The 27,921-nt window shown below is 38.2% G+C and overlaps 1 protein-coding gene across 1 annotated transcript in view; it reads left to right on the forward strand.

Moving 5' to 3' along the window:
• PIK3C2G (phosphatidylinositol-4-phosphate 3-kinase catalytic subunit type 2 gamma) overlaps window positions 1-27,921 on the forward strand; it is a 215,197-nt gene that overhangs the window by 117,996 nt on the left and 69,280 nt on the right. Inside the window, exons 20-25 of the mRNA XM_065683405.1 lie at window positions 3,686-3,866; window positions 5,206-5,313; window positions 7,561-7,653; window positions 9,728-9,857; window positions 11,806-11,942; window positions 14,573-14,742. Coding sequence (XP_065539477.1) covers window positions 3,686-3,866; window positions 5,206-5,313; window positions 7,561-7,653; window positions 9,728-9,857; window positions 11,806-11,942; window positions 14,573-14,742 — 819 coding nt within the window. The remainder of the gene's footprint in view (window positions 1-3,685; window positions 3,867-5,205; window positions 5,314-7,560; window positions 7,654-9,727; window positions 9,858-11,805; window positions 11,943-14,572; window positions 14,743-27,921) is intronic.

Here is a 27,921-nt window from a genome sequence, read left to right on the forward strand (position 1 = left end):
TGCAGAAAGGAAGAGAATGAGGTGCTTGCAGAAGTTGGGGCATCTTTCAGGGTGCCCCAGCATCTGACTTGGACCCTCAGACTGCTGCTAAGCAGTGGCAGCCTAGTTTGCTTCATTGCTAAATTTCAGGTCAGCATCCTTCTGTTTCCAGCCCTGTTGTGCTATTTTGGGAAAGTGACCTTGGGATGGTGTCTAAATTCCCCTGGTGTTGCTGAGAACGAGGGCGTTTGTCCCAAATCAGAGAACCCTGAGAAGTGAGGAAGTCTCCCTGTTGTTAGAAGCAAGATTCCCTGTCTAGGCCTGGCATAAAGCCAGGCATTTATATTGAGTTCTGTCTTGCAGAATCCTGTGAAAATTGTCAGGGAAAAAAGCCACAAAACCCTTCAAATACTTCCTTACTGGCAGCCATGAGTTTTAAATCTTTCCAATTTTGTCTTCCTCTGTCACAGCAAGGCATCCTGTTCTAACTTGAAAATTTCATTAGTGTCTTGAGCATTTCTTCATCCTGTAACCTCAGAAGTTGCAGACTTTCCTATCTCCGCTGAGTTCTCTCAGTGGCAGGGTGAAGATGTGTGTGCCAGGAAACTGGGAAGACAGAATTGCAACAGCGTATTTGTTCAATTGTTGAATAAACATTTCAGCAAAGCCTACAATGAGTCACCACATTAAAAGCTGTCATTTGTAGCCTCGTAGGGACTGCTTTTATGAAATAAATGTGAAAGTCAGACCCAGTTAATCCAAATCATTTTTCAAATTAAGGTCCACCGGCTTTTAAAAGCTTACCTACCCCAGCGGGCCGCCAGAAGGAAGCTGTGCTGCCTGTACCGCAGTCACTAGATGCATTTTGAGTGTAAATCCACTCATGGGGCTGCTGGGGAAGCACATGCACTGTCAAAAGCTGCCACGTGGGTTCAGACTGTAGAATGTGTGCTGGGCTGCAGTGGGCATGGAAGTGGATTTTACCAGTGAGATCATAACTGCCTCAACTTTCCCTGTGGATTGGGCTTATAAGAGAAGCACATGAGAAAGGATTCAAACTCTATATGTCCTCTGTCCTTATGTACAAATTATGCAAAAGCTACCTGAATCTGGTCCATAATCCTTTCTCAGGTTGAAAAGAAATCTTTATATTGTATATGTACATAAGCTTATTTTCTGTGAGCACTCAGCCATAAGAATGATAAAAAAATATATCTTCTCAGTATATCTGCCTTATGTAGGAAGTAGCTCTGTTTAAAATAGAAAACCATTTTTGTTTTACTATTTTGCTTCCTGTATGTGAAATCCTAAGCCTTTCATTTTAGGAAAATAAAAAGTTGGTTTCTGTATATCTGAAAGTTGTTCTGTATATCTGAAAGGATTAAAGGGACATGAAAAGGATTTTCTGGATTCTAAATATGTGCAGTTAAAAATTGGGTAAGTGAATGCTCAGGATATGATGCAAGTCTAAGTGCAGACAGAAGATTCTGCACCAGCATAACCTGGCCAGTTCAAAATAGATATCACAATGATGTCGTCTTTTCTTAGGTCCACATGTCTTTGCAGGGAAGAAGTGAATAAGTTCATTCTGCCTGCGCTCCAGGAGAAATGCAAACTGTTTAGCTGGACTGAGACTGAGCTGTGCTCTGCTTTGGTAGACTAAAATTCCTGCCCATGTGACAGTCTAGACTGTGTCAGTAATGCTTTTGTTTAAAAATAATCACCAAGCCTGTTCCTGACTTGCTGCTGAAGTGAACAGAGTATGTTTTCATTCTAAATCACCTTGTTTGCCTACAACTGACTTAAAAGGCCACTGCAGAGTGTGATTCAGTACCCTAAACATAGGCTATTTTAGACAGCATAGGGCATCTGAGACATCTGCATGGGAACATCACACAGGAAATACTGCCTCTAGTGGACCCATGCACTTCCAAGGCAGAGGCCAAATAGGATTTCCTGGGATATCTAAAATGGCACAGGACATCTACATTTAAGTAAATTAATCCCATCCTGTGGGATCTTGGACTTACTCTGCTTGAAATCTGGAAGAATTAGTCTATCCACCTCCATATATGCATGTTCTCTCAGCCTTCTTCAGTTTGGGGAGGGTTGAGGATAAGAATACAACTGCTTCCATATGGTGGGGTTTGCCTTCCACCAGGCACTGCAATGACAATTTCTATTTCCTTCAGATCCAAAATGTAATTATTTGTTTTTACTAGCCTACAAGAAAAAAGATGTCATTTTTGTCAGTCTCCTCCAGAAAGTGGTGATAAACTTCTCATATCTCTTCCCTTTCATGTCTGGGCATTTCTGATAGAAACACCACACATTCTTTTAAGATTTTCAGTGCTTATAAACCCTTAAATATTCAGAGGTTCTGTGTTACTGGAGAGGCTTTTCAGAAGCCAGTAGGTAATATTATTCTTCACTGAATTATGTAGGAAAAAACAACCTAGAAGGAACATTACCTTATAAAAGATGACAAGAATCCCTCATCACCAAAAGATGCATGGACTGCTGTAGCAATACTGTAGTGCCTTATGTATGATTTGAAGGAGTTGAAGTGTTAATAGGAATTATTATTTTAAACCTTTAAATATCAGTGCTTGATATATATCTTGTTCTTGCTTTTTTACGTGACATGCTCATATATGATGTGCCTTTAAAGTCAACAGCTTTCTGATTTCCTGTGAAAACTACAATTATTTGTTAGGCTTGAATAACCTCTTCAGATAGGGGAAACTGCATTAAAATTTAGACATGTACAAGGAATTTAAGGTTTGAGACTTACTTAGGGCTGAAGTTGTGGGGAAGAAAGTTTGGACAAAAGCAAAGAGCAGTTCATCAGTCCTTCAGGCAAAAGAAAATCCCAGGCAATGGGCAGGATGTTAGTAGCACTATAAAGTTGGTGATTACATCTACACTTACAAAAATAAATCAAATGTGTACTAAACCTCTGGCCCACATATGGAAAAGATTTTTCAGTGATCAGTTCAATTAACTAAAAAAACCTCCCTAAGCCCAACAGTTTTCCTGGCCTAAATGAATGTGTGATTAGAAAAGACTGGGGAAAAAAAAAAAAAAAAGTATCTTTCCGACTTTTTTTTTTTTTTACAAACTGCAGTAGAACCGAGCTGAGTTTTTGCTTTAGACCAACACTTACCAGTAAAGAAAGGAATAAAGTGGGCTCATTTCACTCTTTTTAGAACTATAACCAATTTCAGAAATGTCTCCTCAAAATAAAGTTTCTAGAATGATGATGTCTGAATCTAAAATACTCTTTAAATGCACCTCCTAGCTGAAAGATATGCTTAGTTATATAAGTGTACTGGCAGGAGCTGGGGGGGGAGAAGGAATAATAGATTTGGGGATATATATTTAGGGCTGGACTTCAAAAAATACAAGTTATTTTCATTTTGTAAAATTTTCTTGCAGAAATAAGAAGCAATACATGCACAGAACGATGTTTGACAATGTGTAGAAATGTCAGGTTCCTATTGATTCAACACACTCAGAATCTCATTATTTATCAAATGGGACTTGAGTACTGACAGCAAATACACAGCATTTTGTTTTTGTTCTCTGCTGCCCAAAGTCACCAAATACACATTAGTCTGGAGTCCATTTATTGTTTCTGCTAGAGGTGGTGGAAAATAAAAATCAGTTTAAGATACACAAATGTTTTTTCCCCTCCCTCCTTCAGGCTGTTGAAGAATGCACAGAATGAAGTTCATTTCAAAATCTGGTATCAGAAAGTACTGGCTGCTCTCCAATTCTGTGCTGGAAAAACCCTGAACAATGAGTTTTCTAAGGAGGAGAAACTTACCGGAATTCTGGAAGACATTGCCAAAAAAGTAAAAGCTGCCAGTGATGCAAAAAGAAAGGTTTGTTAAAAATACCTCCTCTACCATCTAAGTTATTTTTTCTGAGGTAACACCTCTTACCTATAGTGCCCTTTACATGAATAAACCCAAGATTTGACTGAACTTTGTAAAATTTTGTGTGGCACTGAAAACGAGAAAAACATTTGTATTTAATGGGACAATTCTCAACTATTACCTTGAGGTCAGTAGACCTGTTAAGCCATTTAAATTCCTTCTTTGAGGGTTCCTCAACCAGACTTGGAGGTGGTCAGAAATAATGGCAACAAAACCAATTAGCATTTTACAGAAAAGAATGCTCACATTCAGCACCTCATCTCAAAATATTTGACTCCTGTAGAACTGCCGTTGTTTCTTGAAAACCTTGCTAAGAGTTGTCCTTGACAGGCTGAACATCCTCATTTCTTAGCAAAGCCAGCCAGAGTGGATTGTACTTAATTTCTTAAATACAGCATTCAGCAATTAATGCTGCACACATATCTGCAGAAATGCATTGGAAGCAGCAGGCTTGTAGTCCTGTTCTCCAGCAGGAACAGCTTTTACATTGCGTAGGTACATTTCCAGTTCAAAACTGTTAATTTTCCAAGACAGCTGTTGTTACTTACCTGATGTGTAAAACTGCTGCTTGCTGGGAGCTCAGCAAGACAGACCAGAAAGACAAATAAAAATATACCTGCCACTGCTGGTTATCATGAAAGTTACCATAATTTCTTTTTGCCTTATTAGGGATTCAAAGATTTTCAAAGGCTTTTTCAGAAAATTCTTAGTGTTGCTACTGAGAGCAGCAAAGCAAACATGGAAGTATATAGAGGAAAAGATATGCAAAGGGAAAAAATCCGTGCAAAGAAAAAGAAATAGTGATACATTATACACTATTTATGCCTAATTGGGATTTTAAAGATTAATCTCAAAGCTGCAGTTACAGTGATACTGAAAAACTCCTAAATTTTGCAGTTAACACACATACAGTTAGGCAAGGGAGATCACAATGTTGAGGCAACAAGCAACAAATTGTGAAGTTGTCCATCAAGGCCAAAACAATATGAGATGCAGCAAAGCAGGTACAAGGCTAATCAGCCTCTAATGAAGGGTGTTGAATCTGAATCGACACGACAGCGTGAACTGGTAGTGCACCTAGTCAGAAAAAAACATGAATGCGGAGTAAAATCACAGTTCTTATTTTTAATAGCTGCACCTCAGCATGACCTCATTAGCTGTTATAAGCTCGCATGGATGCTGCTAGCTCCAGAAATTTTACTGCTTGTTTAAAATACAGACAGTCAAGGGTTTAAAAGCTGCTGCTATGTTCTTTCATGTTGCCATAACGATTCACATGTTGCAGGAGGTGTTAAAGATGGAACTCAACAGACTTCAGCGGTTTTTCCAGGAGGTAAAGGTTTGTCGGCTTCCCCTGAATCCCGCACTTGTTGTCCAAGGCATAAAGGCAGACGTAAGTCTAGCTCATGCAATGAATTATGGGTTTAATTTGGGTCTTTTTATTTGGGTTTTTTTAGTATAAAGGGAGAGAGGGAGTGAATGGCTGCATTGACTGGGAAATACTGGTATAAAGGATGGGTCATCTGGGAAACTGACACCTAGCCTAATCCCCTTTAAACTGGGGGCCTTTGTTTGAGGCAGAGGTGAAGGGGCCTGGTGGGGTGGGTGTTGCATACATGTGTCACTTTACACAGCAGTGGCAGCAGAGATTTCAAACTCTGAGCTGAGCCTACTCCCAGCTCAGCTACCGTGTGGTGGTGTCAGGATTGGCAAGGTTACCGTCCTGCGCAGGCAGCTGTTGGTGGCAGGATTTTTCTCGTCTAAGACTCCCCGGTCAGGTATGAGAGCAGCTAAAGGTCTAGAGATAGCTCTTTTTTGCTGAGGCAAGACTAGGCAAAGGACTGAGAATAGATAAAATATTAAATATTCACAATAACTTACCTGTGTCTGTGACCTTTGTTGAAAATGACTGAAGAATAAAGGAAACAACAGTGCTCTTCAGTGTTATTTAACTTTATTTTGACCACAGTACTAAGGCTCAGTTATTCATTGTTTAGAAATATTTTCATAAACAATACTATGCCAGGAATAACCTGTTCCATCTCTGGAGAAAGCAAAGGTATCCAGCAGCAAGAGAAAACAAACCTGAACACCCATATATATTACCAGTTTCAGCTGCCTAATTACAGCAATTTGTGCTCTGTTTTTGTTCTCTGTCTCATTATCCACAGTGGACCTCATTCTAAGAGGTGCTGATCCCTTCAGTTGCCTTTGACCCATGATTCTCCCAATAATTGCTATTCAGCCTTGATCTTGTTGAGAACAGAGGTCTTCCAGCACCCTGCAGGCCTGGGCCAATTATGTATGATATAAGTGAGAAGAATTTGAAGCCTGCTGCTTCTCACTGCTTTCAGGCTTTTTTGGAAATAATGGCTAATGGGAAGGAGTTTCACCATACAGTCATGCTATTTATGCTGCACCAGCTTGGCTGGACAGATACAAAATGTTTAAATAAAAGTATCTGAAGAGAAATACTTTAGGTTTGGGTTTTTTTTTTGTTTTCTTATATCATTATAGGCCATTATCTTGCTATAAATATATGCAGCTTCTTGATTGAACCATATGTCAGTATAATCATGCAAATTAGAATTTTTAAGTGCTTATAATTACCTAAATTTAATTCATTTTGGTGTCATCTATTGATTTTACTAGTTGCAAGTACTGCTCCCGGCTCTATCGGTAATGCATTATCTCACAGTAACATTTTGAGCACTTAATGAAACATTTCAATTGGCAAAATTCCACAGGGGTTAAGGATTTCATCATCAATGATAGCTGTTGCATGTTGCAGAGATATGATGTGGCTAAGACAATATTTGCATGTTTGTACCATGTTTTGAGGTGTTTGGATGCAAAGCAAGAAGCAGCTTTGTCTGGTAGTGGTTTTGTTCAAATTAGCCTCCATTGCACTCCACCCACTAAGGACAGCAGTGGCTCCTGTGGGGCACTCATTATTTCCAGAAACCAGGCCATTAATTTACCCTTGTCTTTGGTTGTTTTTTTGGTGGGTTCCCCCCTCCTTTTTTTAATGATGATAATACCACTCTAACTCACACAGGATTTGCAGTGCTGGGCTCATTAATCTGTTTTGAAGCCCTTTGAGGTCTTCAGGTAGAAGGAGCTGTAGGGCATGAGAAGTCAGAGTTTATGTGTAATTAAGATAAATTCCACATAAAATAGATGAGGATTTTTCAGAATTTCCTGTATCCTCAGCCAGGGTGAGGTCACCAATGAAATTAGCAGGTTATTTGCTTCCATAAAGGTTGCATGACTGGGGCTTTGTTTTTTTTTTCCCCCAGAAAATAATAGGACCAAAGGCTTTTCAATGCCGTACAGATTCTCATTAGATCAGTCTTCTGTGTTTCATTCACTTAGTCCTAGCCAAAGTTTGTTGTTAATAGGCCTGTGTGAAAATGATAAACAATTAGTACAGAAAAAAATTACCCATTCCTATAATCTGATTATTGAGTGAAATAAATTGTCTGGGAAAAAGAATTTCTCATTTTCCTGATCCAATTAAACAGTCAATAATGTAATAGTAGTATTTAAAGATGGTACCTTTTTTTGAGTTACTGTATTATCCTGATGTTTTGTATAAATGACGCTGTTGTTCTTCTCTCTCATCTTTTTTTCCCTGAAGTCATGTTCATATTTTACGTCCAATGCTTTTCCATTAAAAATCTCATTTGTCAATGCAAATGCTCCAAGTGAAAACATCAATATTATTTTTAAGGTAAGTTATTCCTCTAATCCTGAGTTCCTTTTGTATGAAAAATGGTGATTTCAAGTTCACCTAATTTATATTTTAAACCTTGAGCCTGAGAAGGTTTGGTTTGGCTCTGTTGTTTGCTTTTCCCAGTTATTTCTGACATACAACTTATAATGGAATACATTGAGGCAATGCACTGAAGTATCAATTTTTTTGATCAGTAGAGAATCAAACAACTCCCTGCAATTTTTTTTTTCTTAGTGGAGTCAACCAAGCTAAAACATTAATCTTATATTTTAAACCTAGTTTATTTACCACAATGAAGTCAGAGGGCATGTCTCAGAGAAGAGGTAATTCTGAATAACTGAATCCCTTAGCCTTCTCCATATAGCTCTAACAAATAAAAATACTGGAGTGTTAGAGGGTGCATTTGCTACGCAGAACTATATTTGCTCCTATCATCCAGTGTGTGGAAACAGGCCGAGGAAGAGGGAGGGGACAGCAGGGTAGCTCTGGTGTCTCCTTGGAGTTACTTGGAAGAACTGACCTCTGAAAATAAACTCTGGTTTATTCTCTAATTGTCACCTAGAAAAGCTTCAGAGATCAGGACAGTGCTGTGTCCATCCACAAAAGACAGTACATGGAATTTAAAGTTACTTCTCCTTCAAAAGAGCAAAAATACTACATAACAGTGGATATTGTTTTTAAAGGAGAATACTGAGGTTTGTAAAATGGCTGATGAATGGTCAGTGTTGCGAAAGACATTATTCCTAGATCTTTTGCAGTATAGTTTTTGATTCAGAAGTCTGTTAGTGGAGGCTAGCAATGTTAAGTTTTCCTGAATATTCAGAGATCTGGTTCTGATTCATCTGAGAATCAATGTTAAATAGATAGGTTCCTACTTAGCTAAGTAAATGCCTGCTTATGGGGCATTTAAACATTTGTGCTGGTTTTACCTAGACTGTATCTTCCCTGCCCAGTAACATTCAACAAACAAGCAACTGTCCAATTATAGTTTTAGCAATATTACAGCTAATATCACCATCTCCTGTCAGCAAACCATTGTGTTAATATATCTTGTACTATAGTTTCATTGTTTAGTCATTATGGATAATGTGTATGGAAAATGATATGGATAATGTGTATGGAGCATTGATATCATGCTACATTGTCTACTGACTTCATATGTGAGAGAAGGAGAGAAGGCCAGTGGAGCAAATAAGATTTTTCACAGGTTTAAGTACTATGAAGGGTTAGTTGGAGTCAAGATTACTTTTAAATAAAAGAAAAATAGATTTGGATTTTTTCTTTGTAAGATGAGTTTGTGTGTTCTCAAGTACCCATTTCATGGCAGTGAATGTCTGTAGATTGGAATGCTTGTATAAAAAGGATGTAATAAAAGAATAAACCACTTGAAAATACCCGTTAAAGTCACTTGTATTTAGATGGGGTGGGAAAGTGGAAACAAAAAAAAGCAGGGCTTATGTTTTCACAGGCCATTTACTCAGCAATGGTTGAAAATAATCTCATCATTACTTCTTGTGGCTATAATTAAAGCCCCATTTCACTAAGATTATTGTTTGACTGACTCCATGGGGAGAGCAGTCAACACCACATCACTGTTTGAAACTGAATATGAATCATGTAATGGATAAAATACAAATTCATGATAAAATTCCCCTTCAGCCTGCTGCAAATACCAAGTTGTGAAGCTTAACATTAGCTAAACACTGTCATTTATGAAAAGGGATCTAGCCTTAGGTAGACTTCAGAATTTAACTAAATTAGGATCCTACCTCCGGATTACATTTTCAAACTCTCATAATTACATAGGAATAATAAGCAGCAGGGCTGCAGTGAATCAGGGATCATTTGTAACCATCTCAGCGGCTGTCAAAACTGTTTCTGCTAATGTGCGCCATCTACTCTGTCCTCTTCCGACATGGAAAGATAAGTAGCAATTTTGAAGAAAAACGAGAGGGATTTACTGCAAAATGGATGTAGCTATTTTGGTGGGGGAAAAAGTCCAAATGAAATAGGAAGTTATTTCTATCTGGTATTGGAGGAGAAACCTGGATTTCTTGTGCAATTTTCACAGATAGGCGATGATCTGCGTCAAGATATGCTGGTTCTGCAAATTATTCGAGTAATGGACAGCATTTGGCTCCAAGAGGGACTGGATATGCAAATGATCGTTTATAGGTGTTTATCTACAGGAAAAGGGCAAGGTCAGTTTTAGATTATAAAAGTTACCTGTATTACATTATTCATATTTCATGTAAACAACAGTATTCAAAAATCCTTCCTGTAGCTTTTATTTTCATGGATGTCTTATTTATCTTCCTCCTTTAAGAAAAAAAACAATGCTTAGAATTTCAGTTACTCCAGCCCTGAATTTTAATGTTTATTTTATTTATTCATTCTGCCTCTCCAGAAGAAGTGAAACCAAACTCATTGAATTTTGTAGCAGCTTAGGCTAGAATTTTCCAAAAGCCTTAACACCATCAGCTCACACCAGATTCTTCAGAGTAACTTCACACGTCAAGAAGATAACTTTGGAGAATATTTGCTATAGCTGCTGAAGTTTTAATCCACTGTGATCCTGCATAGATACTTAAATGAACCTGTAGCATGTGGCTACAGAAAGTACCTCTAGATAAGTGATGACAGCTTCACAGTGTTGATTTTGAAACGTTAATATTGCAATTTTTGCTGCTAAGGGCAGGTCTGACTCATCTGAAAGCTTTTTTTTTCTCCCATTGTGGTTGTTACAGCAAAACTGTAGCTGGGACACCAATTGCTTGCTAGAGATATTTACTGACAGCAGTGAGCTTACTATTTTTTATTGACTCTCCAGCCTTTTACTGAAAATAATCTTTGCACAAATAGAAGACTGATGTATCCAGATTACCTGCTGTACAAAACTATTAAAATTAAAAAGAATCATTGCTTTCTGAGACATGAAGAGAAAATGAGAGAGGATGAATGAGCTGAAGGAACTAGGAGAAAGTTTAGATGAGTTCACATGGTGGGTGTTAAGGTGACCTGAAAAAGACTCCTTCTTTCTTTGTAGAGATGGGAGTCAAAGTTTAAAGGCTTCTGCTTCAAATGCACATAATACAAGAACACTGTTTCCAATTGTATTATAGTCTGTGTTAAATACTAGCACTTAATTTGATGTTTGCCAAGAAAGATACAGGGATCGTCTGCAGGTATTCTCTGCCTGACAGTCTCTTCCTTTCAGCACCATAGCCGCAGAAAACCTCTTGCTGTCCAACAGATTTTCCACACAATGTCTTTCTTATGAGCTTCAAAAGTGCTAATATAATTGATTTACACTTAATGATTAGGGGTAAAACGACCAAGTGACTTCCTTGTGGTCATACAGTATACGTGTTTAAGTAAACTTGTGTACCCAGGTCTTCCCAGTCATAGGCTAATGACTTGCTCCATGGGCTAGCTTTTGCATACAAGGAAGTAGGAGATGATAATTTCATAGTCATAGGAACAACGAAATTACTTTTCACAGAAATGCATCAAGGGACCACACATGGGGACAGGGACAGAAGGCAGCAAGCAGGGTCTCAGTTCCAAAAAAGGGATTAAGTGCATGCAATAGAGACAGAGAGGACTCAAGTGAAGCATTGCAAAATGCTTGGCTTCTCTCTGCACTTCAAAGTCCCAGTTTATGTCATGTTGGATCAGACTAATTTCTGCATTTTCTAGTATCCTTTCTCCCAGCTGTGATTAGCATCACATACTGCATAAAAAGATATGTAGCATTCTAGACAGTAAACGCATAAGAAATATTTCACAGTAAATATCTAATCCTACTTTCTACAGATTTTTGTTTGGTTTGTACATTTTTTACCCACTTTGAATCTCATTAAATTGTTGTCTTTATTTGTACCTTGAGGCAGTTATGTCCACAATATTTTTATTGGTTTTTTTATTTCTCATTCACAGAACTGCCATTTTTTATTGTCCTTTGTGTTTTGCTTCCAAAGAGAAAAAGTGATTCTGATCTATATTTTCTATTGCATTCATTATTTTTTAACCTTTTTATGCATGTATTTTTTTCTGCATGGAATGATCCAACAATAGGCAATATGTATTGATGTTCTTATCTTTTTAAAGTTAAAGGTTTTTCATACAAACTCTTTCCTATCTGATTAGGGTTGGTACAGATGGTGCCAGATGCTACCACACTAGCGAAGATCCACAGGGAGTCTGGACTGATAGGACCATTGAAAGAAAACACAATTAAAAAATGGTTCCGCCATCACCATCTTCTGGAATCAAGTTACCAAGAGGTAACATCAAAATGAAGCTTATTATACATTTCATGTTTTACCATGGGGAAAAAAGAAACCAAATGCCAGTAAGCAGCAAAAACAAATGACTCAGACACAAGACAAACAAGTCACATGCATAAAAGCCAGGGAGCTGACTTAAATGCCACTTTTTTCCTAAAGAGATACTGCTCTGGATCAGGTGCATTGCAATACATTTTTTATAAAAATGTGTCATAGAGATTTTTGAAATTTAGTAGCAAAGCAAAGAGAAGTAGAAATTAAGTACCGAAATCGAAGCATTTATTTTTTAGGTCAGCCCTCTAAATACTTTATTGTATATAAACCATGCAAAGTCTCAGTGGATTTCCTGTATTGGAGAAACCCATGTCAGTACACACAGTTTTAGAAAGCTGCTTTATCAAAACTCTCTGGTCATATGATACATAAAATCATGCTTTTCATATCACATTGTGGGATCCTATGTAATGCATCTGATTTTATGAAACTGGACATTATGCATGAGCCAAAAAATTAGAGATTTTATTTATAGAAGCAGATGTTTCCCAAACGAACCTATTAATTCTTTGTTGGTTGAGCATGTTCTGAGGCCCATGAAAAACCTAACATTTATGTCGCTGGACAATTTTTAGAACCATACTCTGTGCCCACAGTAGATTAGTAGCCAAAACCTTGAACTTAAACAGGACCTTTGCGTGTTTACCACTCTGAAAATTGTTTCTATGACAGTTTATCAGATGAAGTACAGCATAAATAAATTTGATAGCTTTTAATAATTTTGTAGTTATTCCACAGACATTCGTTCATTTTCATAAGAACACTTGAATTCCTGGTATATCATTTTGATTAAATTAAACAAGAACAATTTGTCAAGATTTAATTTTTTTTAAGTTTGTAAGTTTACAGTGTTATGGTAGAAATGCAGCCAACATTTCAATTGAAAAGTTACTATTAGTTATTGATTACAAACCTGATTTCTTGCTGCTGCTACGGTTTGTAAAAACTCCCATTAATGTAGAATATTATAAAACCAGTTATCCACTTTCAGGTTTTTTTAAACATAAAATGCAGTTGGATCTGATTGCATGGGGCATGCATAAAATTGCTACTGTGCATTCACTTTGCACTCTTTGGTGAATGAAGCTTTCTCTTTTTTTACTCCTTCATGATTTTTTATTCAGACAATACTCTATCTAAGGTGCTCAAAAAAACTAACTTAGAATAAGCTTTAATATCCTTATTTTACAGTTAGGTGAGCAAAATCACAGAAAGCTTAGGTTTTTTTATCCAAGGTCTTCAAAGTGAATAAGTAGTACAGTTTGATATAAAATTCAGCTAATTCTTGTGCTGTGACCTAAGTTTTCCACAGTGCTGTCACTTGTATCAGCCATTGCAGGTGGCGCCCTACATCTACAGGGAAATCCTGAATGCCTAAATAATGATTTCCCTTGGACAACGTAGGTTTTGTCCAAAACCATAAAGGTTTCAGATTAGGATTTTGGACGCTTCTACATAAATTAATTTGATTATGATTTAGATTTATGGGAGATTAAGACTTCTGAATAAGAACTGAGTTTTCAGTAAGACTGAAAAAAGACTAAAGCTGTTCCTTATGCTTTGGGGTAGAAGAGTCATCATTTGAATCAGGAATAACTGTCCCCTGAACGAGGACACTGAACATTTGTGTTGTGAAAGAGGTTGGTTGGATTCTTCTACTAGAAGTCACAATTTTTACACTTCCCTCTGAAGTTAGCAGAAAACTTGGGCTACACCTATAGGTGTTTCTGGTGAGCAAATCAATAGGTTGTACATTTTCCTGCATCTGCCATGGGCACAATTTTGGCAAAGAGGAATGCCACAACGTAATACTGTAAAGAGATTTATGAAGTAGATCTGAACGAACCAGTCCACTTATGTGAAGCAGACTGACCATGAAAGTACACATCTCCACCATGTAAAAGAGCATCAGAGGAGGAGGTTACATTAAACATGACTATTAGACTGGTTTTTGATTTAATCACTCTCTTGGGTCCTGTCTGTAGAAGACTAGATTTAATCCCATAATCTCTCAATTTCTCAGATGCTACGAGCAGAAAATGATTTAGCCTTTTTTTTTGCTTCAGTTAATTTCTGTAAAATGGGGTTTAATTTTGGGGGCAGGAATATTTTGGGGCTTGATTAATTAGGATTTGAGAAAGGCAATTGAGTTCCGGAGAAAAAAAGACCCATATAGATACTGAACAGTGCAGTGGATATAAAATAACTGGCTTTCACTACAAAACAAATGGTTAAATTTGTGGATTTCCAACTAATTTCCAAACAATGGTTTTTACAATATACATGCTATTGAACAGAAAATGTCATCTTCCTGCCAAGAAGCTTGTTCTTCTTACATGCGTTTCACCTTAGAAATTTTCTATAGACTTCAAGTATCCATAATACACAAGGTGAAAATCTCATGCGTAAAATTGTTTCTGTATCGTAACTTTGAAATATGTGTATTACTTGTATGAGTACAATTCCTACAACATGCAAAGCATTTGTAGAAGTGCAGTGTTTGGTTTTCTTATTAGCGTTGCAAACAAGTAATTCTGAATATTTCCAGTAAGTGCTTTTGTTTTACTAACTAGGCAATAAGGAATTTCTTTTATTCCTGCGCTGGTTGGTGTGTTGTTACCTTTATTCTGGGAGTCTGTGATCGACACAATGACAACATAATGCTGACAAATGCCGGACACATGTTCCACATAGATTTTGGAAGATTTTTAGGTCATGCGCAGACATTTGGGAGCATAAAAAGGTTAGTATCTATAGTAACGTACATAGTAAACTTCAAAGCAATGTTCTGAAATTTCACAGCCTTATCTGCTCCAATGGAGAAAATACAAATGAGGTCATGTGGTTTTTTTTTCTTAATTTTCCAAAACAACACCTTTTGTTGTTCACAAAGCCTCTAAAAGATATAGGAATGACTAGAAAAGGAATTAAGAGATGTCAGAGATCCCCTTTCAGTCAAAAAAAGAAAAAAGAAGATAAATATAAGTCCTTGTTTGGTCAGAGATTGGAATGATGCATTTCGGTTGTGACCAGAATAATAGAGTGGTCTATGCCAAAATAATTCTGATGTCTGTTGTTTTTTTCTAACAGAAGATTGTTCCTATAATGAATCCAAAGCCATAGATGTATCTAAATGACCACTGTCTTCCCATATACAGAGGAAAAAAAAATAAAATTCTCATAGACATGGATAATAATTACGTTATTCCTCTGTGGGTAAAACTGCAAACGTTTTCATTATCTTTTGAAGTTTTACATCTAACCATACTGAACTCAGAGGCTGTTTTGTAAATACAGTTTGACCTAAACAAGACTTTGGTTTTTCTGTGTTTCTATCTGTGATGTAGCTTTCCCATAACAGTGTGATCATGTATTCAAGTTCCTAATGTGATCATACGATGGAGGGATGAATTGGGATGGAATAAGAATAGAAAAGATAATGGCAGTATGTGCTAATACTGACAAAATGAGATGGGGGGGGGGGGAGTTTTCTTTCCTCCAAGTTTCCTAATAATTCCAGAACAAGTCCCAGAATTCAGGTTGAGCTAACTTTTCCTTTCTTTCTTCTTTTTATTTTTCATTATTGTAAGTTGGCCTTTGACTGTTCTAGACTATCTCAGTGTGTTAGACAGAAATAACAGTGTGGGAGTATTGATATCAGGGAAGCTGATGGGGATAATAAGTACTTCTAAGTCAGGCAGTCAAAAGGTTTAGCTGTGGTGCTCAGAATTATCATCAATCATTCAAGATATGCTCCCTTAATCCTACTTATTTGCTGTGAAAAGAATAAAGCAGAACAGAGCAATAAAAATAAGATGCTCATGCACATTCTGAGTCAAGTGCTGCATCCTTCACTTCAGCAAACCTGCTTCTGGAGCCTAATAGCAGTTTCCTTGAGCAGTAAATTTGCGTGAGTGAAGAATTTTGAGTTTCACTCTAGTCTGAGTGAACAACAGGATGAAGCAAACACAGGGGGACACACAACAACTGAGTTTAAACAGAAATCATTTCATAGCAATAATAAAAATATTAATTTTACTGTCTTACAACTAAGTTTTTGTCATGGTTTAAACCGAGCCACACAGCTCATCCACTCACTCCCCCCCCTTTTCTCCCTCTTTCTTTCCTTCCCCCCCCACCCCGGCGGTATGGGGAGGAGAATCGAGAGAATGTAACCCCCACTGGTTGAGATAAGAACAGCCCAGTAACTAAGGTATAACACAAATCACTGCTGCTACCACCAATGATAATATTGATAAGAGAAAATAACAAGGGAAGAGAATACAATACCACCGCCAAACGAGTTTGACCCCCCCGGCAGAGAGCCCATGCCCTTACGGGTAACTCCCACTCACCTCACTGGGCATGACGTGCTGTGGTATGGAATACCTCTTTGGCTAGCCTGGGTCAGGTGTCCTGTCGCTGCTTCCTCCCGACCTCCCCTCATCCCTGGCATGACATGGGGCTCAGAAAGTCCTTAGTCAGACTAAAACATTTGTGTTATCAGCTGTGTTCCCAGGCCGAAAGTCAAAACACAGCGCTGCACCAGCTACTAAGAAGGAGAAAAATGACTGCTGCTGCTGAACCAGGACAGTATTACTGCATCTTCTTGTTAAGTCTATGAAAGTTACTTAAAATATAGTCACTTCTATAAGCATCAGTTTTTTTCCCAGTTTCTTTATGCAGCATATTACTTTAAAACTATAGGCTAAAATAATACAGTTTAGGACCTCTATACATGGAGTGCCCTCATGGTTCCACAGTAAAACTAAGACACTTCACAGCAGGTTGTGAACATCATGGGATAATAGCTGTCTTTCTTATACTACATGCAGGTGATAATGACTACAGTTCTCATGAGCTGTACATACCTTCATGAAATGTAACATGTTAGTTGTAATGCAGGAACACAGGGATATCACAGTTCTACATCCCATAAATTTCAGGCTCTCTCAACATTTTAAAACCTCAGTGCTATTTGTATATACTCATTCCCACAAGAAAAGTCCTGAAACAGGTTAAGCCTCTGGTTATTTTAACAGCTCTTTATATTAGATTTTTATTTGAGTTCTTATTAGATTTTTATTTGAGTTCTTTGCACCCCCAACAATATTGTATGTCTAAAGTAATATTAATAAAACTGCAGTACAGTGTTTTCAAATTTTTAGAACTATTAATGCTGACCCTTGAGATTTTGTGCAGTAGATACTGTACATAGAATTGTGAAGTTCTGTAGGTGGCTTTAAAACATGAAAGTGTCTTATGCAAATCCTTACACATGCAACTGGTCTTTACACACATCACACAAATAAACTTGGTTTTATTTGTAAAATAAAATCTATGAAAATGAATGAAGGCTTATAGAAAAGGAGTCCATGTCTGAACTGTTCGTCATTACTTCAAGAATTTAAGAAGCTGCTTGCCACAGCTGCCCCTTTTCTGTTCTCAAGGAACTCTTTTTGCCACTACCAAACTTACTCCTCATAAAGCTTCATGAGGATGTCCTCTGCAGTATTCTGTGTATTTCTTCTGATGTAAGTAAAGTGAAAGGCATACATGGCAGCTTTGAGACTGGCATGCTGTCATGCATGGTCTACAGTTCTTTCTATCAAAGCCAATAGGAGTTTTCAGAGAACCCTTTGAAGCTGGTATTATTCATGCAGTCATTAGCACTTTATTTTAACTACATTATTTTGTAGTCATGACTGTGTAACACCACAACACAGGATTAGTTAACTTTTCTAATTCCTGCCCTCTGTCTTTTCCACTTTTGTGTATGTTCTCAGTGCAGCAAATATGTTAAATAGTACTGTCTTTACTTGGGTGTAAGAACTAGTGTTTCAGAAGTGTGGAGGGAGATGTGTGCTGTATCTAACCAATAGCATAATAACAGAGCTTGGCAAAAGAATTATTCCCAAAGTCCCATAGGGAACTTTACTACTGAACCATATCTTTTTTCTTTTTCTTTTTTTTTTTTTTTTTTAATTACACTGGATGACGTATTTTGTTAGTGGTACTAAAATACTCTTTCTTTCATTCTCATATCCAGCCACTGCATTTGACCCTACATTCTCCTAAATCACTGCATGAAATGCCTGTACACCAATGCACGCAGCATGGGGAATAAACAGGAGGAGTTAGAAGTCTGTGTGCGGGCTAAAGGTTATGATCTAGTGGCAATTACAGAGACATGGTGGGACAGTTCACATGACTGGAATGTGGTCATGGATGGCTATGTCCTTTTTAGGAAAGATAGGTCAGCGAAGCGGGGTGGTGGAGTTGCTCTTTACGTGAGAGAGCAACTAGAATGTATTGAGTTCTGTCCGGGGTCGGATGAGGAGCAAGTGGAATGTCTGTGGGTACGAATCAAGGGGCAGACTGGCACGGGTGATACAGTTGTGGGGGTCTATTACAGACCTCCTGATCAGGATGAAGGAGTTGATGAGGCTTTCTACAGGCAACTGGAAGTAGCCTCGCGACTACATGCCTTAGTTGTCATGGGGGACTTTAACTACCCCGATATTTGCTGGAAGACTCACACAGCCAGTCATTCACAGTCTAGGAGGTTCCTCGAGTGCATTGATGATAATTTCTTAATGCAAATGGTGGACGTACCAACTAGGAGAGCAGCACTGCTAGATTTAGTACTTGCCCACAAGGAGGGTTTGGTCGAAGTGGTGACGGTCAATGGCGGCCTTGGCTGCAGTGACCATGAGATGGTGGAGTTTAGGATCCTGTGTGGGAGGAATAGAATACCTAGCAAAGCCACAGTTCTGGATTTCCGAAGGGCCAACTTTGGCCTCTTCAGTCAACTGCTAAGGGAAGTCTCATGGGAAAGTGTACTAGGAGGTAAAGGGGCTCAAGATAGTTGGTTAGCATTCAAGGACCGCTTCTTCCAAGCTCAGGATCGGAGCGTCCCAATGAGTAGGAAGTCAAGTAAGGGATCTAGGAGACCGGCGTGGTTAAACAAGGAGCTGCTGGGCAAACTCAAGTGGAAAAGGAGAATCTATGGATTATGGAAGGAGGGGCTGGCCGCTTGGGAGGAATATAGGACAGTTGTTAGAGGATGTAGGGAGGCAATTAGGACAGCTAAGGCCTCCTTGGAACTCAATCTTGCTAGTCGGGTTAAAGACAATAGAAAGGGCTTCTTCAAATACATAGCAAATAAAACTAACACAAGAGGCAATATAGGCCCACTGCAGAACGAAGTGGGTACCCTGGAGACAGAGGATATAAAGAAGGCAGAGGTGCTGAATGCCTTCTTTGCCTCTGTCTTTACTCCTGCAGACTCTCCCCGAGGGCCCCGGATTTCTATAGCCCCAGAAGGAGTCAGGACAAAGGAGGAGTTTGCTTTGGTAGATGAGGATTGGGTTAGGGATCAGCTATGCAATCTGGACATCTGTAAATCGATGGGTCCGGATGGAATGCACCCACGGGTGCTGAGGGAGCTGGCGGAGGTCATTGCTAGGCCACTTTCCATCATCTTTGGTAAGTCGTGGGAAACGGGCGAGGTGCCTGAGGATTGGCGGATGGCAAAGGTCACACCAATCTATAAGAAGGGCAAGAAGGAGGACCCGGGTAATTATAGACCGGTCAGCCTTACCTCCATCCCTGGAAAGATGATGGAACAACTTATTCTTGACTCCATCACTAGGCATATAAAGGATGAGGGGGTCATTAAGAACAGCCAACATGGTTTTATGAGGGGGAAGTCATGTATGACCAACCTTATAGCCTTCTATGAGGAAGTGACTAGGTGGAGGGATGATGGTAGAGCGGTAGATGTAGTTTTTCTTGATTTCAGTAAGGCATTTGATACTGTCTCCCACAGCATCCTCATAGATAAGCTAAAGAAGTGTGGGCTTGACGATCAAGTAGTGAGGTGGATCGAGAACTGGTTGAAAGGAAGAAGGCAGAGAGTTGTGGTCAATGGCGCAGAATCTAGCTGGAGGTCTGTGACTAGTGGAGTTCCTCAGGGGTCGGTGCTGGGACCGGTGCTGTTTAATATTTTCATCAATGACCTGGATGAGGGAACTGAGTGCACCCTCAGCAAGTTTGCTGATGACACAAAACTGGGAGGAGTGGCTGACACACCAGAGGACTGTGCTGCCATTCAGCGAGACCTGGACAGGCTGGAGAGTTGGGCGGGGAGAAACTTGATGAAATTTAACAAGGGCAAGTGTAGAGTCTTGCATCTGGGGAAGAACAACCCCATGTACCAGTACAGGTTGGGGGTTGACCTGCTGGAAAGTAGCGAAGGGGAAAGGGACCTGGGGGTCCTGGTGGATAGGAGGATGACCATGAGCCAGCAATGTGCTCTTGTGGCCAAGAAGGCAAATGGCATCTTAGGGTGCATTAGAAAGGGAGTGGTTAGTAGGTCAAGAGAGGTTCTCCTCCCCCTCTACTCAGCCTTGGTGAGGCCGCATCTGGAATATTGCGTCCAGTTCTGGGCCCCTCTGTTCAAGAAGGACAGGGAATTGCTTGAAGGAGTCCAGCGCAGAGCCACAAAGATGATTAAGGGAGTGGAACATCTCCCTTATGAGGAGAGGCTGAGGGAGCTGGGTCTCTTTAGCTTGGAGAAGAGGAGACTGAGGGGTGACCTCATCAATGTTTACAAATATGTAAAGGGTAGGTGTCAGGATGATGGAGCTAGGCTTTTTTCAGTGATATCCAGAGATAGGACAAGGGGCAATGGGTGTAAACTAGAGCATAGGAAGTTCCACGTTAACATCAGGAAGAACTTCTTTACTGTAAGAGTGACAGAGCACTGGAACAGGTTGCCCAGGGGGGTTGTGGAGTCTCCTACACTGGAGATATTCAAGGCCCGCCTGGACAAGTTCCTGTGTGATGTACTGTAGGTTACCCTGCTCTTGCAGGGGGGTTGGACTAGATGATCTTTTTAGGTCCCTTCCAACCCTTGGGATTCTGTGATTCTGTGATTCTGTGATTCTACAGGTATACCTCAAACTGTATGAGGAAATGTTTCTTATTTAATTTCATGTAATTGTCCTGTTTGTTATATACCGAGTATTCTGTGGGAATCATCTTAGACCCATTCCAGCTCAAACAGGTGTAGTATTATCCAAGTAATCATATAGGACTAGGTCAGTTGTCATGTGGTACAGAAGAAGGTGTCTGGCTCATGGTTCTACCTGCTGTGCTTTCCTTTCTTTTACTTTCTTCTTTTGGGTTCTGACCAGTGCCTTTTGAAAATTTCTTCTTTGGTGAATTAAAAAATAAGAGATTTAAATCTTGTGCTAACTGAACTAATCCTGACTTCAACAGTCTCATCTGCTTCACTACCAATCACTTCTAGCACTGTCATACCTATTTTTTCAGTCAGTGATGTGTAATCTGAAACCTGATGGCAAGATACAGAGTAGTCCAGCTCATGGCACACTGTAAATTCACCCTTTGATAACCTAGGTGTCTTTTTGTTTTTTAATGCCAGTCATCCTGATTGTTTATAACGCTGACTGGCCTTTCTTTTTCGCTGATCTGAATCACAGACACACTCTTGTCTCTTTGCCAAACTAATCCCACATCTTGGTGTGGTTTTCCCAGAAGTTAAATCTGCTAAGCTGGTTTTCTTCTACAAGGTAATTAATAGAGGCAGCCTAACTACTCCATTGGGAAATTACAGTTTTTCGAAGGAAGTTTCAAAAATATGGGAAAATTATGTTTCCTACACTTTCTTCCTATGTCAGTGTTCTCCTATACTGAAAAGCACTGAAGAAAGTCTGAGCATGTAAAAAGGTAAAGTGCTGCTTTTTATTTTAAAAGTAACATATTTTATGAGTTAATAACCTAAAAAGAGTGTTACTGATGCCCTGGAAGTGTTTATTTAAAAAAAAAAAAAAATCAGGTCTTTCTAAAACAGAAAAGTTGGCATACAGATAGAGAAAAATAATTTGTAGCTACATTCTTTAACTACATTGTATCTACATGTGTTCTACCTTTTTTTCCTAAAAATGGGAAAAGTAGGGAAGAAGGAAGATAGGAATTTGAGAATTTCACATTTTTCTTTTTTCTTTGTGCCTTTTAAAAATTTTATTTAGGGTACTTATCAAAAGAGTTGACCAAAACCTGAAGTAAAAACCTAAAGTAGAATCACTTTTCATTTTCTAAATTTGTACATGGAAACTCTTGGAGTAGCCTGTATTACCTGCTGTGAGATTTCATTAGGAATTCTCACTATGCCTATTTATTAATTTGTTTTCTGCAGTTCAGATTTATTTTTCTGAAATCATTGGTCTGGAGTTCCTACTTTATGTGAACTGGTAAGTCCTAATTCTCTGCCAGGATCCACTTTCAGCACTTCCTGTATGCCACCTTCCAAAAATCTCTGGCTGAAATCCAGGAAAGATTTAATTCCATAAATTAAAGAACCTTAGTAGCTTCAATGATCTTACTAGGATTATACAGATGTTTAACCATAGTCATATACATAAATCTTTGCATAAAGACTGGAAGGTGAAATATGCATGAATACCTAAAGGGGAAACAATGTCACCTTCAAGGTGACAAGGCCTAAAGGAGCTTGAATATATGAGGCATGAAGTCCATCACTTCTGAAAGTAACGTGTCTGTAACTACTCTGTATTAAACACCAAAAGCACAACTCAAGCCTGAGAACACGTGAGCAGCACAAGTTTCAGTCATGAGTTTCAGATGCACTTCTGTTATATTTGCCTGTCTTGAAGAGTTTATTGTTGCCATTCTGATTGCTTTCTTTAATTATCAAGCCTGGATAGTAGTTTGCCCTTTACTACTGGTTATTTGTTTTCAATAATAGACTGTTCTGGAGGGCATTCAAATAAACCTTTTTGGAATGAGAGTAAATTATGTTCACTGTCCACTTTGTACCATTAATTTTTTTTGTTATCCTTTTCAAAGTACCCATACAGTGAAGGGAGGTACTGTTTTTCTCATGCAGAAAGTACCCTATCAACTTCCTGATTCAGAAATTTTATTCCTGCCCTCGCCCCTTCCCTCCTTCTCTTTGTATTAGTCACCCTGTGATTTTTCTGTAGAATGGGACTCTAGAGACAGGAAGTTTAACAATAAAAGAGAAGTAAAAGGGGAAAAAGACATCACATTCACTATCCATTTTGATTATACGATTTTATATGTAACACTTTTCAAAGTATAACTGTTTACAGAGACATACACTTTCTCTTTTCCTCTCCCATCAGAAACATTCTATTGTATTACCTCCTTCTCCAAAAGTTTTCTATACATACCTTTTTATGTTCTGACACACAGTCAGGTATACATAAAGCACTTCTAAAATAATTTCTGTTGCTTGATCCTTGGTTTCTTTTTCTGCTTGTTCTGCACACTGTGCCTTTGTCCTTCATCCTTTACTGGGAAGTATACTGATTTAATTCATGTAGGATTTTACCCCCTGCCCTAGGGATTTTCTGTGCAGTTCAATTTCTTCATCACGGGTTTATTTCTCCACTTGGTGATATACAAATCTCCTGCAACCATTACAGTGTTTTCCAAATAGCTGTCTCACACTGAAAAGACCTGTTAGCTGAATATTTGATAGCTATGGAATATAACCCCACTTGTTCTACTTATTTTAAGCCAACTTTTACGTCTGAGTTTTAAAATCTTTTCCACTAGTGAAGGTCAGTCAGAATACAAAAAGCAGTTGTTCAGCAATCTCTATTAACAACAGAAATTGCTCCAATGTCCTTGTGAATTAATTAAATCTCAAGTTTTTTATCGATAGGGTTAGTAGCAAATTCCTAACAAATCTGGAAAGTTTGACAGTCTTAGAATGTGACCTAAGGTATCAGGAATGCTGTACTGAGCACTTTCACATATAGGTATTGAATGTGAAGTATATAAAGGATTTAAATCCACCTTAAAATTGATATGCAATAACAGTCTGATATCTGGTGACTGAATGTAGGTTGCCTAATGTGTGACTGGCTGAACAGGGGATCCTAACTCAGCTCAGAAGGTGCATAAGCTGGACACGGTAGTGCTTTTTAACCAGTCAACATAAGATGTGCATGGCTGCAATAAGATAGTGTTTGAAACTATTGAAGACATGTATGTTCTTAAAGCAGAGTACATCTTCTTTCAGGGAGGATCTTTTCAAAAGTATACATTCAGCTGACAGTATGAAGTGGTTAAAATTCTGTGACCATAAGTGAATAAATTCTGTGGTCAGACCACAGAATAAATAGTGATCGCTGCAGAGACTGGGTCAGTGCAGCCAGAGTGAAAGCCATCAAGAGATACCTCAAATTGTCTCTGCTTTCCCATCAAGTCCTGCCAATTTTCTTATTAACAAGGTAAGGTTCCAGATGAGTCTTCATGGCAATACATGCTGCAAATACTAGGTCTGCACTAGGGCCTGTAAAAATTTCTGACCTCACCTGTCAACATTTGTGTTAGCTATGCTGTCATCATAGTAATCCTGTGGGACCAGGTGTGATCAAATCTCCATGATTTACCGACTCACTAACTTCAGTTGGCACACAATGAAAGGGATTTTAGTTAAGTAACATTCCCTGGCACTTTGCAAAAGGGGAATAATAAATACTTACTGTGGTTTAGTTTACATGAGGAAACTACATGTTAACGGAATGATGAATCAGAGCCCTTAGCTTAGGAGAGGGTTATAGCTTGTTTTCTACCATATCCACTAAACATGGTTAAAACTCAATGAAACCAATTCATTACTGGCAGAAGCAGATGAACCTTTCAGAATAGGTCCGTCCAATGTGTGAAACATTTCTTTTACTACTGATCAAAATAGCAGGTATGTTCAACACTGTGATTTTACTGAAAAGATAACATTAAGGCTCTTATAGTGAAAAATAATTATAATAGCAAAGTTGATATACACATAAGAAGAAATAAATGGATAAATAAGGCCATAATGGTTTAACAACTCTCCCCAGTAACTTAAAGAATTCAGGAGATTCTTTTTAGTTTCATAGAATCATAGAATACTTAGGGTTGAAAAGGCCCTTAAGATCATCTAGTTCCAACCCCCATGCCATGGACAGGGACACCTCACACTAAACCTTTCTCCATGAGCCGACTCCTCCCAAAACCTAAGAAGGCACTTTGCAGTAGTGCTGTAGCCATATGAAACACAGACAGAAAACTACTTCTTGCTATCCCTTTGAATGTAGCTAAATGCATAGAATCATAGAACAGTTAGGGTTGGAAAGGGCCTTAAGAACTGTAGACAATACTCCAAGTGAGGTCACTGTTTCTGCTTTAAATGTAGATGTTAATATAAAAATAATGTGTGTAAAATTATAATCAGAAATTAGATTCCAAATCAATAGTTAGAAAACTTTTTATGCAGTAGATATCTCAAACAGCATCATAAAGGGCAGAAAATAGAGTTGAAACCATGTTATCTGTTAAGAATGTAGGTCAAATATATTAGATGCATGTTTTGAATGTCCAGGCCATGTAGTTTATCTGAGTCAAGGTTGCTCAGGGCATTCAGGCATCATTCTGTCTAAGTATTAATGGAATAAGGTCAACACTAAATTCAGACCAGTTTACCCAAGGCTATGTCCAGCTATATCCTGCCAGGGTAATCTTGCCAGGCAACCTGTTTCAGTATCTAACTATCCTTTTAGTGAAGGTTTTTTTTAATTATGGCCAGTCAAAACCTCAGATGTTTCAATTTTCTCTCATATTCTGGGGTTTTTTTAAAGCTGTTTCAAATTTCCCAATTCACATTTCTCTTCTGTTCCTATTTATAGCATTGTAATTGCTATTTGGCAATTGTAATTCAGACTGTCGTGTTATTTATATATGGATGGATATATATCAGGTCTGGCTGATTTGAGGAATAAAGTCTCAGCTAGAGCCTGCTTACACTTCTCAGGAGCAGACATATCAATGAAACTATTGGCAAGATTTCTTTACTACAAGAAATTGAAAGCAGAAAACTTATCTAAACAAATCTGAATATAAATTTGCAATACAAGCCAGTGAAAATGCAAGTATTATTGAAGTCAGTGAGAACACTTAACATCAAGTCCACCAAGTGTTCATATTTTATACAAAGCTCAGAACTGCTGCTTTATTATGGGGTCACTTAAAATGCTTTTACATCATTTAGATTCTAGGCTTTTGAAGAGACTTTCATCTCCTATAACAGTGATCAGAAGAATAAGCACTATAGAGTTCTTCTGGAGCATTTATCTTCTTGAATGGTTATTTTTCCAGGAGAAGTTTGTTTTGTGAAATAGAGGAGAAAGAATACATATCATATAACTTTATGCAAGTTAATGTAGCCTTAGTAGAGCTCCTGTAACTTTCAAAAATAACGTTAGCATAAGTTAAGAAGGGACTGCCTAGACAGAACCCTTACAGTACAGCCATTTGTAGAGGATACCTTGCTGTGTTCCAATATCAAGATGGAAGGATACACCAAACGGCATACCATAAGTTTTGTGATGGGACTGAATCTTTCAATATTTTCATTAGCAATAGGTATGATAAGATAGAGAATATGTTTGCTCGTATTTTAGTGGAGGCCTATTGTAAAAGTTTTTGACTATGATGAAAGTTGGGATTAGCATTTTTTTAGAATACTACTACAGACAAGTTGGATGTGAGTTGATAGAATATTGAATTGGGAAGCATGAAATACAAAGCAATCCTTTTCCTTCACGCAACACTGGTAAAACTTCAGCTGGAATATTTTCAACATTTTACTTTTAGAAAGATGTGGATAAGGAGTCCAGAGAAATTACACAGACCAGAGAAAAGCAATTAAAATTAACAGACATCTAGAAAACAAGGCTTATGAGAAAAGGCTGAAACAATTGTCTACAGAGATTGAGGAAAGACATAATAAGTCTGCAAATACATTAGAGGCTGCTGTAAAGAAGATGGGATCTTCATGTTAGCTTAGGAAAGAAAGAGAATTAATAAGATGAAAATAAAGCAAGGTTAAAATTAGGCATTAAAGAAAAAAACTCAACAAGGGGAGATACTGGAACAGAAATTTGATAGGGAGTTTAGAGAAGAACTCTGTCACTAAAAAAATTGAGAATGGGATGAATAAGCATGTTTATGGTTGATCTTGTCCTAGTAAGCAGAAAGATGGGAGTATCTCATGTTCCCCTTTCCAGGCATATTTTTTAAAGATCCTTTATGTGCTTGCTGGGGACGAATCATGTTCTGCAGTTGTTCACTGTTTCATTCTTTAATATATGAAAAGAATATGCTTGCTCATGTGTTTTTCTCTGTCTACAAATATATATGATTACCATGATTAGATATTTTCACTTGGCTTAGAGAAACAAGCACTTGTGTTAATTTATTTTGTGAGTGTTCTTCAGTAAGCTTTTGGCTTTTGCTACAGAGCAAAGGATGTCAAAATTCAAATGCTCCCTAAAAGCCTTTCCTATTTTACTGGATACATCCAAATTCCATGTAGTCATACTGAATGCTATCAGTCTCTCTTGACTCAGTCAAAATGGTTTTAAAGCAGTCAAAGAATCTGGGGGGGGGGGGGTGGGGGTGGGTGTAGGCTGTTGAGCAGCTGATTTCTAAATTGCAAACAGTTCTGTACGGTTTCTCATGCACAGTGGCCATATGACAACTTGGACTACAACTATTTTGATCTCACTGTATTATTGTGTGACTTAAACTTTTCCATAACTACACAATTAGGAAGTTTAGATTGGCTCAGACTAAAGGTCGTTTCTTGTTCATCATCTCATACGCTTTTCTTACTTAATATAAAAGGAAGTCAGTGTATCATTCTCAAATGTTTTGTACTGTGAGATTCATAGTAGGAAAAACTAAAACCATTGCTGACCTTACAAGCTTTGTTAATCAGTTTACATCTAGTGTTTCATAACAAATCCTGATGATCTTACTGGTCTTCTAGGAATGCACCATATTTCTAGTCTATAGTGAA

Source organism: Lathamus discolor, chromosome 1 (assembly GCF_037157495.1).
Source record: "Lathamus discolor isolate bLatDis1 chromosome 1, bLatDis1.hap1, whole genome shotgun sequence".
Taxonomy (NCBI): domain Eukaryota; kingdom Metazoa; phylum Chordata; class Aves; order Psittaciformes; family Psittacidae; genus Lathamus; species Lathamus discolor.